This window comes from Monodon monoceros, unplaced genomic scaffold, assembly GCF_005190385.1.
Source record: "Monodon monoceros isolate NGI ecotype Baffin Bay Population unplaced genomic scaffold, NGI_Narwhal_1 Super_Scaffold_3, whole genome shotgun sequence".
NCBI classification, from domain to species: Eukaryota; Metazoa; Chordata; class Mammalia; order Artiodactyla; family Monodontidae; genus Monodon; species Monodon monoceros.
The window spans coordinates 66,826,268-66,841,464 of NW_021703780.1; the positions used below are offsets into that span (position 1 = coordinate 66,826,268).

The 15,197-nt window shown below is 38.8% G+C and overlaps 1 protein-coding gene across 6 annotated transcripts in view; it reads right to left on the reverse strand.

The window, feature by feature from the left end:
- NEK4 (NIMA related kinase 4) overlaps positions 1 to 15,197 on the reverse strand; it is a 56,207-nt gene that overhangs the window by 4,263 nt on the left and 36,747 nt on the right. For 4 of the 6 annotated variants that reach the window (XM_029243943.1, XM_029243944.1, XM_029243946.1 and 1 more), the window contains 2 exons: positions 14,718 to 14,926; positions 13,883 to 14,016 (listed from right to left, as the gene is read on the reverse strand). In XM_029243943.1, coding sequence (XP_029099776.1) covers positions 13,883 to 14,016; positions 14,718 to 14,926 — 343 coding nt within the window. Of the gene's footprint in view, positions 1 to 7,285; positions 7,337 to 13,882; positions 14,017 to 14,717; positions 14,927 to 15,197 lie in introns of those variants that run through there. The other 2 variants (XM_029243942.1, XM_029243941.1) reach the window with 2 other exon arrangements.

The window sequence follows — 15,197 nt, forward strand, 5'->3', positions numbered from 1 at the left end:
AGCAGGCAAGATAAACTGCCTGTGAGAGCAACCAGATGTTGGATTTAACAGACAAAAACATCAAAGTAGGGATTATGAGCATGTTCACAGAACTAAAGGAAATCATGATTACAGAAGTAAAGAAAGGTATGATGACAATGACACATCAAACAGAGAATACTGACAAGAGAAAGAAGGCATTTAAAAAACCAAATGGAAATTCTGGAGTTGAAAAGTGCAATAACAAATGAAAAAATTCACCTGGGAGGCTAAACAGTATATTTGAACTGGCAGAGAGAATAAGTGAGCTTGGAGATAGATCAACAGAGATTATGCAATCCAAAGAACAGAGAGAAAAGAAAATGAAGAAAAATGAACAGTTTCAGAGAAATGTAAGACACCATTAAGCATAACAGCACATGTATAATGGGAGTACCAGAAGAAGAGGAGAGAGAAAAGGAGCAGAAAAAATATTTGAAGAATATTGGCTGAAAATTTCCCAAATTTTTAAAAAAACAATCTACACATCCAGGAATCTCAATGAACTCTAAGCAGGATCATCTCAAAGAGATCCACACATGGACACATTAAAGTAAAAGTCCTGATGCTGTAATGTATACAGAAGTCAAAATGTAAGGTTGTACACATGCAACTTAATGTTATAAACCAATGTTATCTCAATAAGAAAATATAAATTTAAAAAAATAATAAAAAGCAATATTACAACAACAAAGTAAAAGTGCTGAAAGCCAAAGGCAAGGAGAAAATCTTGAAAGCAGCAAGAGAAAAATGACTCAGTACTTACAAGAGAACCCCAATAACATTAACAGCTGACTTATCATAAACAATGAAGGCCAGAAGGCAGTGGGATAACATATTCAAAGAACTCAAAGAAAAAACTGTCAACTAAGAATCGCATATCCAGTAAGGCTATCTTTCAAAAATGAAGACAAGGGAAAAAAAAAAAATGAAGGCAAAATAAAGATATTCCCAGATAAACAAAAACAGAATTTGTGACTAGCAGACTTGCCTTGCAAGAACTACCAAAGGAATCTCATCAGGCTGAAAGCAAGAGACCCCAGGCAATAATTCCAATTTACATGAAAACAGGAAAAGCACTGATGAAGGTAATTATGTAAATAAAAACAATATAAATACAAATTGCTTCTCCTTTTCTTCTCTGAACTGATTTAAAAAGCAATTGTATAGGGCTTCCCTGGTGGCACAGTGGTTGAGAGTCCGCCTGCCAATGCAGGAGACGCGGGTTCGTGCCCCGGTCCGGGAGGATCCCACGTGCCGCGGAATGGCTGGGCCCGTGGGCCTGTGGGCCGTGGCCACTGAGCCTGCGCGTCCGGAGCCTGTGCTCCGCAACGGGAGAAGCCACAACAGTGAGAGGCCCGTGTAACTCAAAAAAAAAAAACAAAAGCAATTGTATAATACAATATGTATAGAAGATGCTGGAGGAGGAAGAAGCACCAGGAATCTATCTCGTCACATGGACAAAAATTGCACTGTCAGAAACTGCCAGATGTAACTATTTTGGAACTCTGGAGTCTATTAAAGGCTTGAAACATTCAGGGGAAGGCTTGGATGGTAAATTTTGGTTAATTCCAGTCAATTTCAGCTCTTAGCACCCCCCCACCAAGAGCAGGTAGCTGTCCAACATTCCTGGAGCAGCCTGTAGATAGCTTGTAGGAGCCAGGGTAGGCAATAAGAATCTTGTCTTCCAAGTACTAAGGATCTCTGTACTGACAGCTGATTGCTGCTTCTCATCACAGAGGGGCAGACACAGAGGCAGGCAACCACTGCTGCAACGCTCATTGACATTGTTACAAACACCACAGCCTTCAGCTGAAGCAACTTCCAAGGGATTTAAAGAGACTAACATAGGTATTGTGGGAGTCCCAGAAGAAGACAGAAAGAGGAACTGAAATTATTTAAAGAAATAATAGCCAGAAACTTCCCAAGTTTGATGAAAGACATAAATATAAACATCAAAGAATCTCAACAAACTCCAAGTAGGATGAACACAAAGAGTTCACATTCAGACACATTATAATCAAACTGTCAAATGCCAAAGACAATCTTGAAAGCAACAAGAAAGGAGCAACTCTTCACATGCAAGGGATTCCTCAGTAAGATAATAAGCAGATTTCTTATGAGAAACTTTGGAAGCCAAAAGGCAGTTGGATGATATTTTCAAAGTGAAAAAAACTGTCAACCAAGAATCCTGTATCTGGCAAAAATGTCCTGCAAAAGTGAAATAAAAAAGAAGGAAATCTTGCCATCTGCAACAACATAGATGGACCTTGAAGGTATTATGCTAAGTGAAATAAGTCAGAAAGAGAAAGCCAAATACTGTATGAGCTCATTTACATGCAGAATCTGAAAAAAACCAAACTCATAGAAAGAGACAACAGACTGGTGGTTGCCAGAGGCGGGGAGTGGGGGTGAAGGAAATGGGTAAAGGTGGTGAAAACGTAGAAACTTCTGGTGAGTTTTGGGGATATAATATACAGCATGGTAACTATAGTTAATTGTACTCTATTGTACATTTGGAAGTTGCTAATAGTAGATCTTAAAAGTTCTCATCACAAGAAAAAAAATTTATGACAGATGATAGATGCTAACTAAACTTATTGTGGTAATCATTTCAAAGTATATACATATACCAAATCATTATGTTGTACACCTTAAACTAACACAGTGTTACATATCAATTATTTCTCAATAAAACTGGGTGGGGGAGAACTTAAGACATTTCCAGATAAATGATGAAGAAGTTTATTACCACTAGACCTGCCCTGCAAGAAATACCAAAGGAAGTCATGCTGGCAGATATGAAAGCATACTAGACAGTAACTCAAAGCTGTATGAAGAAATAAAGATCTCAGTAAAGGTAAATACATGGGCAATTATCAAAGCTAGTGTTATAACAATGGTTTGTAATTCCATTTTTTATTTTCTACGTGATTTAAGACACTAAAAAAATTATTAGTCTAAAAAATTATTAGTCTAATACTAATATAACTTTGGTTTGTTCCACATTTTGTTTTCTTCAAAATTTAAGAGACTAATGCATTAAAAAAAAAAACCAATTACTAGTTTATGTTTTTGGTTACACAATACATAAAGATGTAATTCTGTGACATCAATAGCCAAAAGGGGTGAAGACAGAGCTTTAAAGCAGCAGATTTTTTAAGTTAAGCTGGTATAAATTCAGATTTGAGTATTAAAACTAGGATGTTAAATGTAATCTCCATGATAACCTCAAAGAAAATAGTTATAGAATATACACTAAAGGAAATGAAAAGGGAATTAAAATGTTTCACTACAAAAAAAAAGAAGTACTAAACATAAAAGAAGGCAGTAATACAGGGTATTAGGGACAGAAAAAGCTATAAAGCATAGAGAAAACAAACAGCAAAATAATGGAAGTTCCTCCTTATCAGTAATTGCTTAAGTGTAAATGAATTAAACTCTCCAATCACAAAGACGGAAATTGGCAGAATTGTTAACAAAACTATATGCTTTCTGGGGCTTCCCTGGTGGCGCAGTAGTTAAGAATCCACCTGCCAATGCAGGGGACATGGTTCAAGCCCTGGTCCGGGCAGATCCCACATGCTGCGGAGCAACAAAGCCCGTGTGCCACAACTACTGAGCCGGGGCTCTAGAGCCTGTGAGCTGCAACTACCGAGCCCGTGTGCCACAACTACTGAAGCCCATGCACCTAAAGCCTGTGCTCCGCAACAAGAAAAGCCACCACAATGAGAAGCCCACGCACCGCAACGAAGAGCAGCCCCCACTCGTCGCAACTAGAGAAAGCTCGCGCATAGCAACGAAGACCCAAGGCAGCCAAAAATATAATTAATTAATTAATTAATTTTTTAAAGAACTATATGCTTTCTACAAGAGACTTTAGATCCAAAACAGATTGAAAATGAAAGGACTGAAAAAGATATCCCATGCAAATAGTAACCAAAAGAGAGCAGGGGTGACTATACTAATATCAGACAAAACAGACTTGAAGACAAAAAAGGTTACAAGACACAATGACATTATACATTAACAAAAGGATCAATACAGCAGGAAGATATAATAATTATAAACGTTTATGCACCTAATAACAGACCATCAAAATATCTGACGCCAAATTTGACAGAATTAAAGGAAAAAATAGACAGTTCTACAAATAATAGTTGGAAACTTCACACTCCCAATAATGGATAAGACAACCAGACAGAAGATACGAAAACAGAGGAGTTGAACAATGCAAAAACTAACTAGATCTAACAGACATATAGGGAATACTCTACCCAACAATAATAGGATACACACCCTTCTCAAGTGTACATGAAACACTTTCCAGAAGAGATATATATGTTAGGCCACAAACTAAGTCTCAATAGATTAAAAAGAACATACAAAGTATCTTCTCTGACCACAACAGGATGAAGTTAGAAATCAATGACAGAAGGAAACTAGAATATTCACACATTTATGGAAATTAAATAACACACTCCAATGCACCAAAGAAGAAATCACAAGGGAAATTTAAGATATTGAGAGACAAATGAAAATGAGAACAATATAACCAAAACTTATGAGATGCAGCAAAAGCAGTGCTAAGGGGGTAATTTATAGCTATAAATGCTTATGTTAAAAAAGAAAAAAGATTTGGGGACTTCCCTGGTAGTCCAGTGGCTAAGACTCCGCGCTCCCAATGCAGGGGGCCTGGGTTCAATCCCTGGTCAGGAAACTAGATCTCACATGTTGCAACTAAGAGCTCACATGCTGCAACTAAAGATCCCGCATGCCACAAGAAAGATCCCACATGTGGCAGTGAATATCCCACCATGCCGCAACTAAGACCTGACACAACCAAATAAATAAATAAATATTTTTTTAAAAAAAAGAAAAAAGATTTCAAGTCAACAACCTAACTTTGCAGCCTAAAGAAATAGAAAAAAGAACAAATTAAACCTAAAACTAGCAGAAGGAAGGAAATAATATTAGAGCTGAGATGAATATAATTGAGAACAGAAAAATAGAAAAAAATCAAAAAAAGCAAAAGTTGGTTCTTCAGAAAGATGAACAAAATTGACAAACCTTTAGCTATACTTAGAAAAAAAAAGACTCAAATTACTAAAATCTGAAATGGATTTGGGACGTTACTACCACTCTAATAAAAAGAAATAAAAAGGATTCTAAGAAAGTACTATGGGTCTTCCCTCGTGGTGCAGTGGTTGAGAGTCCGCCTGCCGATGCAGGGGACGCGGGTTCGTGCCCCGGTCTCGGAGGATCCCACATGCCGCGGAGCGGCTGGGCCCGTGAGCCATGGCCGCTGAGCCTGCGTGTCTGGAGCCTGTGCTCCGCAACGGGAGAGGCCACAGCAGTGAGAGGCCCGCGTACGCAAAAAAAAAAAGAAAGAAAGTACTATGAACAATTGTACACCAACAAGTTGCATAAATGGACAAATTCCAAGAAACATAAAACCTACCAAAACTGAATCATAAAGAAATAGAAAATCTGAATATCCCCATAACTAGCAAGGAGACTGAATCAGTAACCTAAACCTCCTAACAAGGAAAGGCCCTGGAACTTTGCTGGTGAATTCTGCCAAACATTTGCACAGGAACTGATACCAATCCTTCTCAAACTCTTCAGAGAGTTAATGAGGAAGGAGCACTTCCTGGCTCATTTATGAGGCCAGCATTGCCCTGGTGCTAGGGCCAAACAGGGACACTATAGGAAAAGAAAAATATACACTAATATCCCTTATGACCACTGATGCAAAAATCTTCAGCAAAATACTAGATGATTAAGATGTTCATGAGAGATACTGGTCTCATGTTTTTTTCATGCAGTGTCCTTGTTGGGTTTTGGTATCACGGTTGTTCTGGGCTTATGGGGAGAAATGGGAAATGTCCCTTCTTTTTCTGTTTTCTAAAGAATTTGTGTAGGATTTGTGTTATTTCTTCCTTAGATGATTGGAAGAATTCACCAGCAAAGCCATCTGGGCCTGAAGTTTTCTTTACAGGCGAGTTTTACTTTTTCTAGATGCTGTGTTTAGGCTTTGTATCAAGGCTTAGAGTAGTTAAATTCATAGACACAGAAATTAGAATGGTGGTTGCCAGGAGCTGGTAGGAGGGGTAAGTGGGTTGTTCTTGTTTAATTGGTACAGAGTTTCAGTTTTGCAAAATGCAAAAAGTTCTGGAGATGGTTGGTGGTGATGTTTGCACAATAATGTAAACATACTTAAGGCCACTGAACCAAATACTTAAAAATGGTTAAAATGCTAAATTTGAAGTTATGTATATTTTACTATAATTTAAAAATCCAGCATGTATATAATACATTGTTAAACCTATAAAATAGAAAAATGTAATATATTTGTGCAAATATATGTGGAAATTAAACAATACGCTCCTAAACAACCAACCTTACAGAAATAAAAAGTATTAAAAAGAATTTCTATTAATAATTGTATGCCGGTGTGTGGGCCCTGAACCAAGATGGCGGAGTAGAAGGCCGTGCTCTCACTCCCTCTTGTGAGAACACCAGAATCACAACTAGCTGCTGGACAGTCATTGACAGGAAGACACTGGAACTCACCAAAAAAGATACCCCACATCCAAAGACACAGTGAGATGGTAGGAGGGGCGCAATCACAGTAAAATCAAATCCCATAACTGCTGGGTGGGTGACTCACAGACTGGAGAACACTTATACAACAGAAGTCCACCCACTGGAGTGAAGGTTCTGAACCCCACGTCAGGCTTCCCAACATGGGGGTCCGGCAATGGGAGGAGGAATTCCTAGAGAATCAGACTTTGAAGGCTACTGGGAATTGATTGCAGGACTTCGACAGCACTGGGGGAAACAGAGACTCCACTCTTGGAGGGCACACACAAAGTAGTGTGTGCATCGGGACACAGGGGAAGGAGCAGTGACCCCATAGGAGACTGAACCAGACCTACCTGCTAGTGTTGGAGGGTCTCCTGCAGAGGCAGGGGGTGGCTGTGTCTCACTGTGAGGACAAGGACACTGGCAGCAGAAGTTCTGGGAAGTACTCCTTGGCATGAGCCCTCCCAGAGTCTGCCATTAGCCCCACCAAAGAGCCCAGATAGCTTCCAGTCTTGGGTCGCCTCAGGCCAAACAACCAACAGGGAGGGAACCCAGCCCCACCCATCAGCAGACAAGTGGATTAAAGTTTTACTGACCTCTTCCCACAAAAGCAACAGCCAGCTCTACCCAGCACCAGTCCCTCCCATCAGGAAACTTGCACAAGCCTCTTAGATATCCTCATCCACCAGAGGGCAGACAGCAGAAGCAAGAAGAACTACAATGCTGCAGCCTGTGGAACAAAAACCACATTCACAGAAAGATAGACAAGATGAAAAGGCAGAGGGCTATGTACCACATGAAGGAACAAGATAAAACCCCAGAAAAACAACTAAATGAAGTGGAGATAGGCAACCTTCCAGAAAAAGAATTCAGAATAATGATAGTGAAGATGACCCAGGACCTCGGAAAAAGAATGGAGGCAAAGATCGAGAAAATGCAAGAAATGTTTAACAATGAGCAAGAAGAATTAAAGAACAAACAAACAGAGATTAACAACATAATATCTGAAATGAAAAATACACTAGAAGGAATCAATAGCAGAATAACTGAGGCAGAACACATAAGTGACTTGGAAGACAGAATGGTGGAATTCACTGCTGCGGAACTGAATAAAGAAAAAAGAATGAGGGCTTCCCTAGCGGCACAGTGATTGAGTCCGCCTGCCGATGCAGGGGACACGGGTTCGTGCCCTGGTCCGGGAGGATCCCACATGCCGTGGAGCAGCTGGGCCCGTGAGCCACAGCCGCTGGGCCTGCGCGTCTGGAGCCTGTGCTCCGCGACGGGAGAGGCCACAACAGTGAGAGGCCCGCGTACTGCAAAAAAAAAGAGAAAAGAATGAAAAGAAATAAAGACAGCCTAAGAGACCTCTGGGACAACATTAAATGCAACAAGATTTGCATTATAGGGGTCCCAGAAGGAGAAGAGAGAGAGAAAGGACCTGAGAAAATACTTGAAGAGATTACAGTCAGAAACTTCCCTAACATGGGAAAGGAAATAGTCACCCAAGTCCAGGAAGCACAGAGAGTCCCATAAAGGATAAACCCAAGGAGAAACACTGAGACACAGAGTAATCAAATTGGCAAAAATTAAAGACAAAGAAAAATTATTGAAAGCAACAAGGGAAAAACGACAAATAACATACAAGGGAACTCTCATATGGTTAACAGCTGATTTCTCAGCAGAAACTCTACAAGCCAGAAGGGAGTGGCATGATATACTTAAAGAGATGAAAAGGAAGAACCTACAACCAAGATTACTCTACCCGGCAAGGATCTCATTCAGATTCGATGGAGAAATCAAAAGTTTTACAGACAAGCAAAAGCTAAGAGAATTCAGCACCACCAAACCGGCTCTACAACAAATGCTAAAGGAACTTCTCTAAGTGGGAAACACAAGAGAAGAAAAGGACCTACAAAAACAAACCCAAAACAATTAAGAAAATGGTCATAGGAATATACATATCGATAATTACCTTAAACATAAATGGATTAAATGCTCCAACCAAAAGACACAGGCTCGCTGAATGGATACAAAAACAAGACCCATATATATGCTGTCTACAAGAGACCCACTTCAGACCTAGGGACACATACAGACTGAAAGTGAGGGGATGTAAAAACATATTCCATGCAAATGGAAATCAAAAGAAGGCTGGAGTAGCAATACTCATATCAGATAAAATAGACTTTAAAATAAAGAATGTTACAAGAGACAAGGAAAGACACTAAATAATGACCAAGGGATCAATCCAAGAAGATATAACAATTATAAATATACATGCACCCAACATAGGAGCACCTCAATACATAAGGCAACTGCTAACAACTATAAAAGACGAAATCGACAGTAACACAATAATAGTGGGGGACTTTAACACCTCACTTAAACCAATGGACAGATCATCCAAAATGAAAATAAATAACGAAACACATGCTTTAAATGACACAATAGACCAGATAGATTTAATTGCTCTTTATAGGACATTCCATCCAAAAACAGCAGATTACACTTTCTTCTCAAGTGTGCATAGAACATTCTCCAGGATAGATCACATCTTGGGTCACAAATAAAGCCTCAGTAAATTTAAGAAAACTGAAATCATATCAAGCATCTTTTCTGACCACAATGCTATGAGATTAGAAATGAATTACAGGGAAAAAGTTGTAAAAACCACAAACATGGAGGCTGAACAATATGTTACTAAATAACCAACAGATCACTGAAGAAATCAAAAAGGAAATCAAAAAATACCTAGAGACAAATGATAATGAAAACACAATGATCCAAAACCTATGGGATGCAGCAAAAGCAGTTCTAAGAGGGAAGTTTATAGCTATACAACCCTGCTCAAGAAACAAGAAAAATCTCAAATAAACAATCTAACCTTACACCTAAAGAAACTAGAGAAAGAAGAACAAACAAAACCCAAAGTTAGCAGAAGGAAAGAAATCATAAAGATCAGAGCAGAAATAAATGAAATAGAAACAAAGAAAACAATAGCAAAGATCAATAAAACTAAAAGCTGGTTCTTTGAGAAGATAAACAAAATTGATAAACCATTAGCCAGACTCACCAAGAAAAAGAGGGAGAGGACTCAAATCAATAAAATTAGAAATGAAAAAGAAGTTACAACAGACACCAAAGAAATACAAAGCATCCTAAGAGACTACTACAAGCAGCTCTATGACAATAACATGGACAACCTGGAAGAAATGGGCAAATTCTTAGAAAGGTATAACCTTCCAAGACTGAACCAAGAAGAAATAGAAAATATAAACAGACCAATCACAAGCACTGAAATTGAAACTGTGATTAAAAATCTTCCAACAAGCAAAAGTCCAGGACCAGATGGCTTCACAGGTGAATTCTATCAAACATTTAGAGAAGAGCTAACACCCATCCTTCTCAAACTCTTCCAAAAAGTTGCAGAGGAAGGAACACTCCTAAATTCATTCTATGAGGCCACCATCACCCTGATACCAAAACCAGAGAAAGATACTACAAAAAAAAGAAAATTACAGACCAATATCACTGATGAATATAGATGCAAAAATCCTCAACAAAATACCAGCAAACAGAATCCAACAACACATTAAAAGGATCATACACCATGTTCAAGTGGGATTTATCCCAGGGATGCAAGGATTCTTCAATATATGTAAATCAGTCAATGTGATACACCATATTAACAAATTGAAGGAGAAAAACCATATGATCACCTCAATAGATGCAGAAAAAGCTTTTGACAAAATTCAACACTCATTTGTGATAAAAACTCTCCAGAAAATGGGCATAGAGGGAACCTACTTCAACATAATAAAGGCCATATACGACAAACCCACAGCAAACATCATTCTGAATGGTGAAAAACTGAAAGCATTTCCTCTAAGATCAGGAACAAGACGAGGATGTCCACTCTCACTGCTATTATTCAACATAGTTTTGGAAGTCCTAGTGTCGGCAATCAGAGAAGAAAAAGAAATAAAAGGAATACAAATTGGAAAAGAAGAAGTAAAACTGTTACTGTTTGCAGATGACATGATACTATACATAGAGAATCCTAAAGATGCCACCAGAAAACTACTAGAGCCAATCAATGAATTTGGTAAAGTTGCAGGATACAAAATTAATGCACAGAAATCTCTCGCATTCCTATACACTAATGATGAAAAATCTGAAAGACAAATTAAGGAAACACTCCCATTTACCACTGCAACAAAAAGCATAAAACACCTAGGAATAAACCTACCTAGGGAGACAAAAGAACTGTATGCAGAAAACTATAAGACACAGATGAAAGAAATTAAAGATGATACCAACAGATTGAGAGATATACCATGTTCTTGGATTGGAAGAATCAACATTGTGAAAATGAGTATATTACCCAAAGCAATCTGCAGATTCAATGCAATCCCTATCAAATTACCAATGGCATTTTTTACGGAACTAGAACAAAAAAAATCTTAAAATTTGTATGGAGACACAAAAGACTCCAAATAGCCAAAGCAGTCTTGAGGGAAAAAAACGGAGCTGGAGGAATCAGACTCCCTGACTTCAGACTATACTACAAAGCTACAGTAATCAAGACAATATGGTACTGGCACAAAAACAGAAATACAGATCAATGGAACAAGATAGAAAGCCCAGAGAGAAACCCACACACCTATGGTCAACTAATCTATGACAAAGGAGGCAAGGATATACAATGGAGAAAAGACAGCCTCTTCAATAAGTGGTGCTGGGAAAACTGGACAGCTACATGTAAAAGAATGAAATTAGAACACTCCCTAACACCATGCACAAAAATAAACTCAAAATGGATTAGAGACCTAAATGTAAGACCGGACACTATAAAACTCTTAGAGGAAAACACAGGAAGAACACTCTTTGACATAAATCACAGCAAGATCTTTTTTGATCCACCTCCTAGAGTAATGGATATAAAAATAAAAATAAACAAATGGAACCTAATGATGCTACAAAGTTTTTGCACAGCAAAGGAAACCATAAACAAGACAAAAAGACAGCCTTCAGAATGGGAGAAAATATTTGCAAACGAACCAACGGACAAAGGATTAATCTCCAATATATATAAACAGGGCTTCCCTGGTGGTGCAATGGTTGAGAGTCCGCCTGCCGATGCAGGGGACACGGGTTCGTGCCCCGGTCCGAGAAGATCCCACATGCTGCGGAGCGGCTAGGCCCATGAGCCATGGCCGCTAAGCCTGTGCGTCCGGAGCCTGTGCTCCACAACAGGAGAGGCCACAACAGTGAGAGGCCCGCATACCGCAAAAAAAAAAAAAAAAAAAAAAAACTAAAAATAGAATTACCATATTATCCAGCAATACCACTACTGGGCATATACCCAGGGAAAACCATAATTCAAAAAGACACATGCACCTCAATGTTCATTGCAGTACTATTTACAATAGCCAGGTCATGGAAGCAACCTAAATGCCCATCGACAGACGAATGGATAAAGAAGATGTGGTATATATATACAATGGAATATTACTCAGCCATAAAAAGGAACAAAATTGGGTAATTTGTTGAGCCATGGATGGATCTAGAGACTGTCATACAGAGTGAAGTGAGTCAGAAAGAGAAAAACAAATATTGTATATTAACGCATATATGTGGAACCTAGAAAATTGGTACAGATGAACTGGTTTGCAGGGCAGAAATTGAGACACAGATGTAGAGAACAAACGTATGGACACCAAGGGGGGAAAGCGGCAGGGGGGTGGGGGTGGTGGTGTGATGAACTGGGTGATTGGGATTGACATGTATACTCTGATGTGTATAAAATTGATGACTAATAAGAACCTGCTATATAAAAAAATAAAATAAAATTCAAAAATTAAAAAAAAATTATATGCCAATTAGATAACTTAGTTGAAATGGACAAATTCCTAGAAAGACAGAAATTTTAGAAAGAGAAGAACAAATAATCTGAATATAGTAAGTAAAGACACGGAATTTATTATCAAAAAACTACCCACAAAGAAAAGCTCAGGCCCACCCAGATGCCTTCATTGGTGAATTCTAGCAAACATTTCAAGAAGAATTAATACCAGTTCTTCACTAATTCTTCCCAAGAAAGATGAGGGAAACTCCCCAACTCATTCTGAGGCCAGTATTACCCTGATAACAAAACCAATAAAAATATCACAAGAAAAGAAAACTGAAGACCAATATCTCATGTGAACACAGACACAAAAACGCTCAACAAAATACTAGAAACATGACTCTAGCAACATATAAGAAGCAGTATACACCATGACCAAGTGGGATTTATCTCAGGAATACAAGGATGATTTAACATCCAAAAACCAATTAATGCAACACACCATATCCACAGAATAAAAAACGAAAACTACATGATCATCTAAATAGAAAGCATTTGACAAACCCAACACCTTTTCATGATAAAAACACTTAGCAGGGCTTCCCTGCTGGCGCAGTGCTTAAGAATCCGCCTGTCAATGCAGGGGACACAGGTTTGAGCCCTGATCCAGGAAGATCCCACAAGCCACAGAGCAACTAAGCCTGTGCACCACAACTACTGAGCCTGCGCTCTAGAGCCCGCGAGCCACAACTACTGAGTCCACACGCCACACCTACTGAAGCCTGCGTGCCTAGAGCCCATGCTCCACAATAAGAGAAGCCACCGCAATGAGAAGCCTGTGCACCGCAACGAAGAGTAGCCCCCACTCACCGCAACTAGAGAAAGCCCGCACGCAGCAATGAACACCCAATGCAGCCAAAAATAAACAAATAAATAAATTTTTTAAAAAGTAGAAACAACCTATCAGGTGGTGAATAGATAAACAAAATGTGGTATAGCCATACAATGGAATACTATTCAGTCTTATAAAAGAATGAAGTACATGACATGCCCTACAACATGGATGAATCTTGAAAACATACGCTAAATGAAAGATATCAGTCACAAAAGACCACATAGTTCTGTACAACTCTATTTAAATGAAATGTTCAGAATAGGCAGATATAGAGACAGAAATATTAGTGGTTGCTTAGGGGTGAAAGGCCTATAGGACAATGGGGAGTGACAGTGAGTACAGGGTTTCTTTTCGGGATAATTAAATGTTCTAACATTGATGTGGTGATGGTTGTACAACTCTGTGAACATATTAAAAACCACTGAATTATATACTTAAAATGGGTAAAATGTGTGGTATGTTAATTATATTTCAAAAGGCCATTAAAAAAATTCCATAGCATAAGCAGCTGACACAGCTAATAGGACACTCACCTCTCTTTCCAATTCATCCTCCTCTTCCAAAATATCATACACCTGCTCTAAAAGCTGAATCCCCAGGCCCCGAATTACATCAGCTCTCAAGACTTCAACTATTCTTCTGAGTTTTTCAGAACCTGGCACGATAGCTAAAAAGCAATAACAACAACAGGGAAAAAGTAAACACTTTCACCACTGCAGCAAGAAGAACACAATTTTTTTTTCTTTTTTTTTCCTGGTAATCTTGTCATGTTAAGATTCTTTTCACTTTGACAAGAGTTTAGTTTAAGAGTTCATGTTTTGTTTTGTTTTTTTTGCGGCACGCGGTCCTCTCACTGCTGTGGCCTCTCCCGTTGCGGAGCACAGGCTCTGGACGCGCAGGCTCAGCAGCCATGGCTCACGAGCCCAGCCGCTCTGCGGCATGTGGGATCCTCCCGGACCGGGGCACAAACCCGTGTCCCCTGCATCGGCAGGCGGACTCTCAACCACTGTGCCATCAGGGAAGCCCAAGAGTTAATGTATTTTTAATGACTAAAATGTATATATGAACTCACGCTTCATGTCTCATCACCATCTCCTAAATCTAAAAACTACAAATTGTCTAATTTGAAGAAAGTCCACATGAAAAATTCCAAACATGTATTTATTTACATTTATTTTTAAAAATCAATTTTCATTCAACTTTTCAGGAATGCAACTGTTACATAAAGTAAGATATATTTTTTTATGAAGATATCCAAATGAAATAATTTAAAAAACCAAAAATATTTGCAAGCATTAAGCTCCTTAGTTTGATACATTTCTCCAGTAAACATATGCTCTCCAGCTTGGTGTAAAACAATAAACTGACCACCTGAAGGTAGCTCTTTAAAACGGAGTTCCTCCGCCTCCTCTGCAACTTTCCCATGAAGTATCAGTGTGTCCCGATACTTTCGATGAAGTTTAAATTCTGACACTGGCTCTGGTACCGGGAGATCTTCATAGCTTTCTTTAGAGTCCAAATTCAGGGTCTGTGTCATCAATTGTACCAAGTCACTCATTTCATTTGTATGACCTTTCCTGGAAAAGAAAAAATTCTCTTGTTATTAATTGGCTTCATGAGAATTTTTCATTAGAAATTAGACACAAAACAACCTTTAGGAAGTTCTGCTTTCTAGTAAGCAAGTAAGTTCCTACAGACAGAACCCTTCCACAAATAAGTATAAACTTTGGACAAAATACAAAAATCAACTATGTGAGGGCAATGAAGAATGTACAAAATTTGCAAGCAGATTCTGGAGGAGAGTCAACACCTTTAGCCTAAAGGCAAGCCATAGGCAGCTGAAGTACA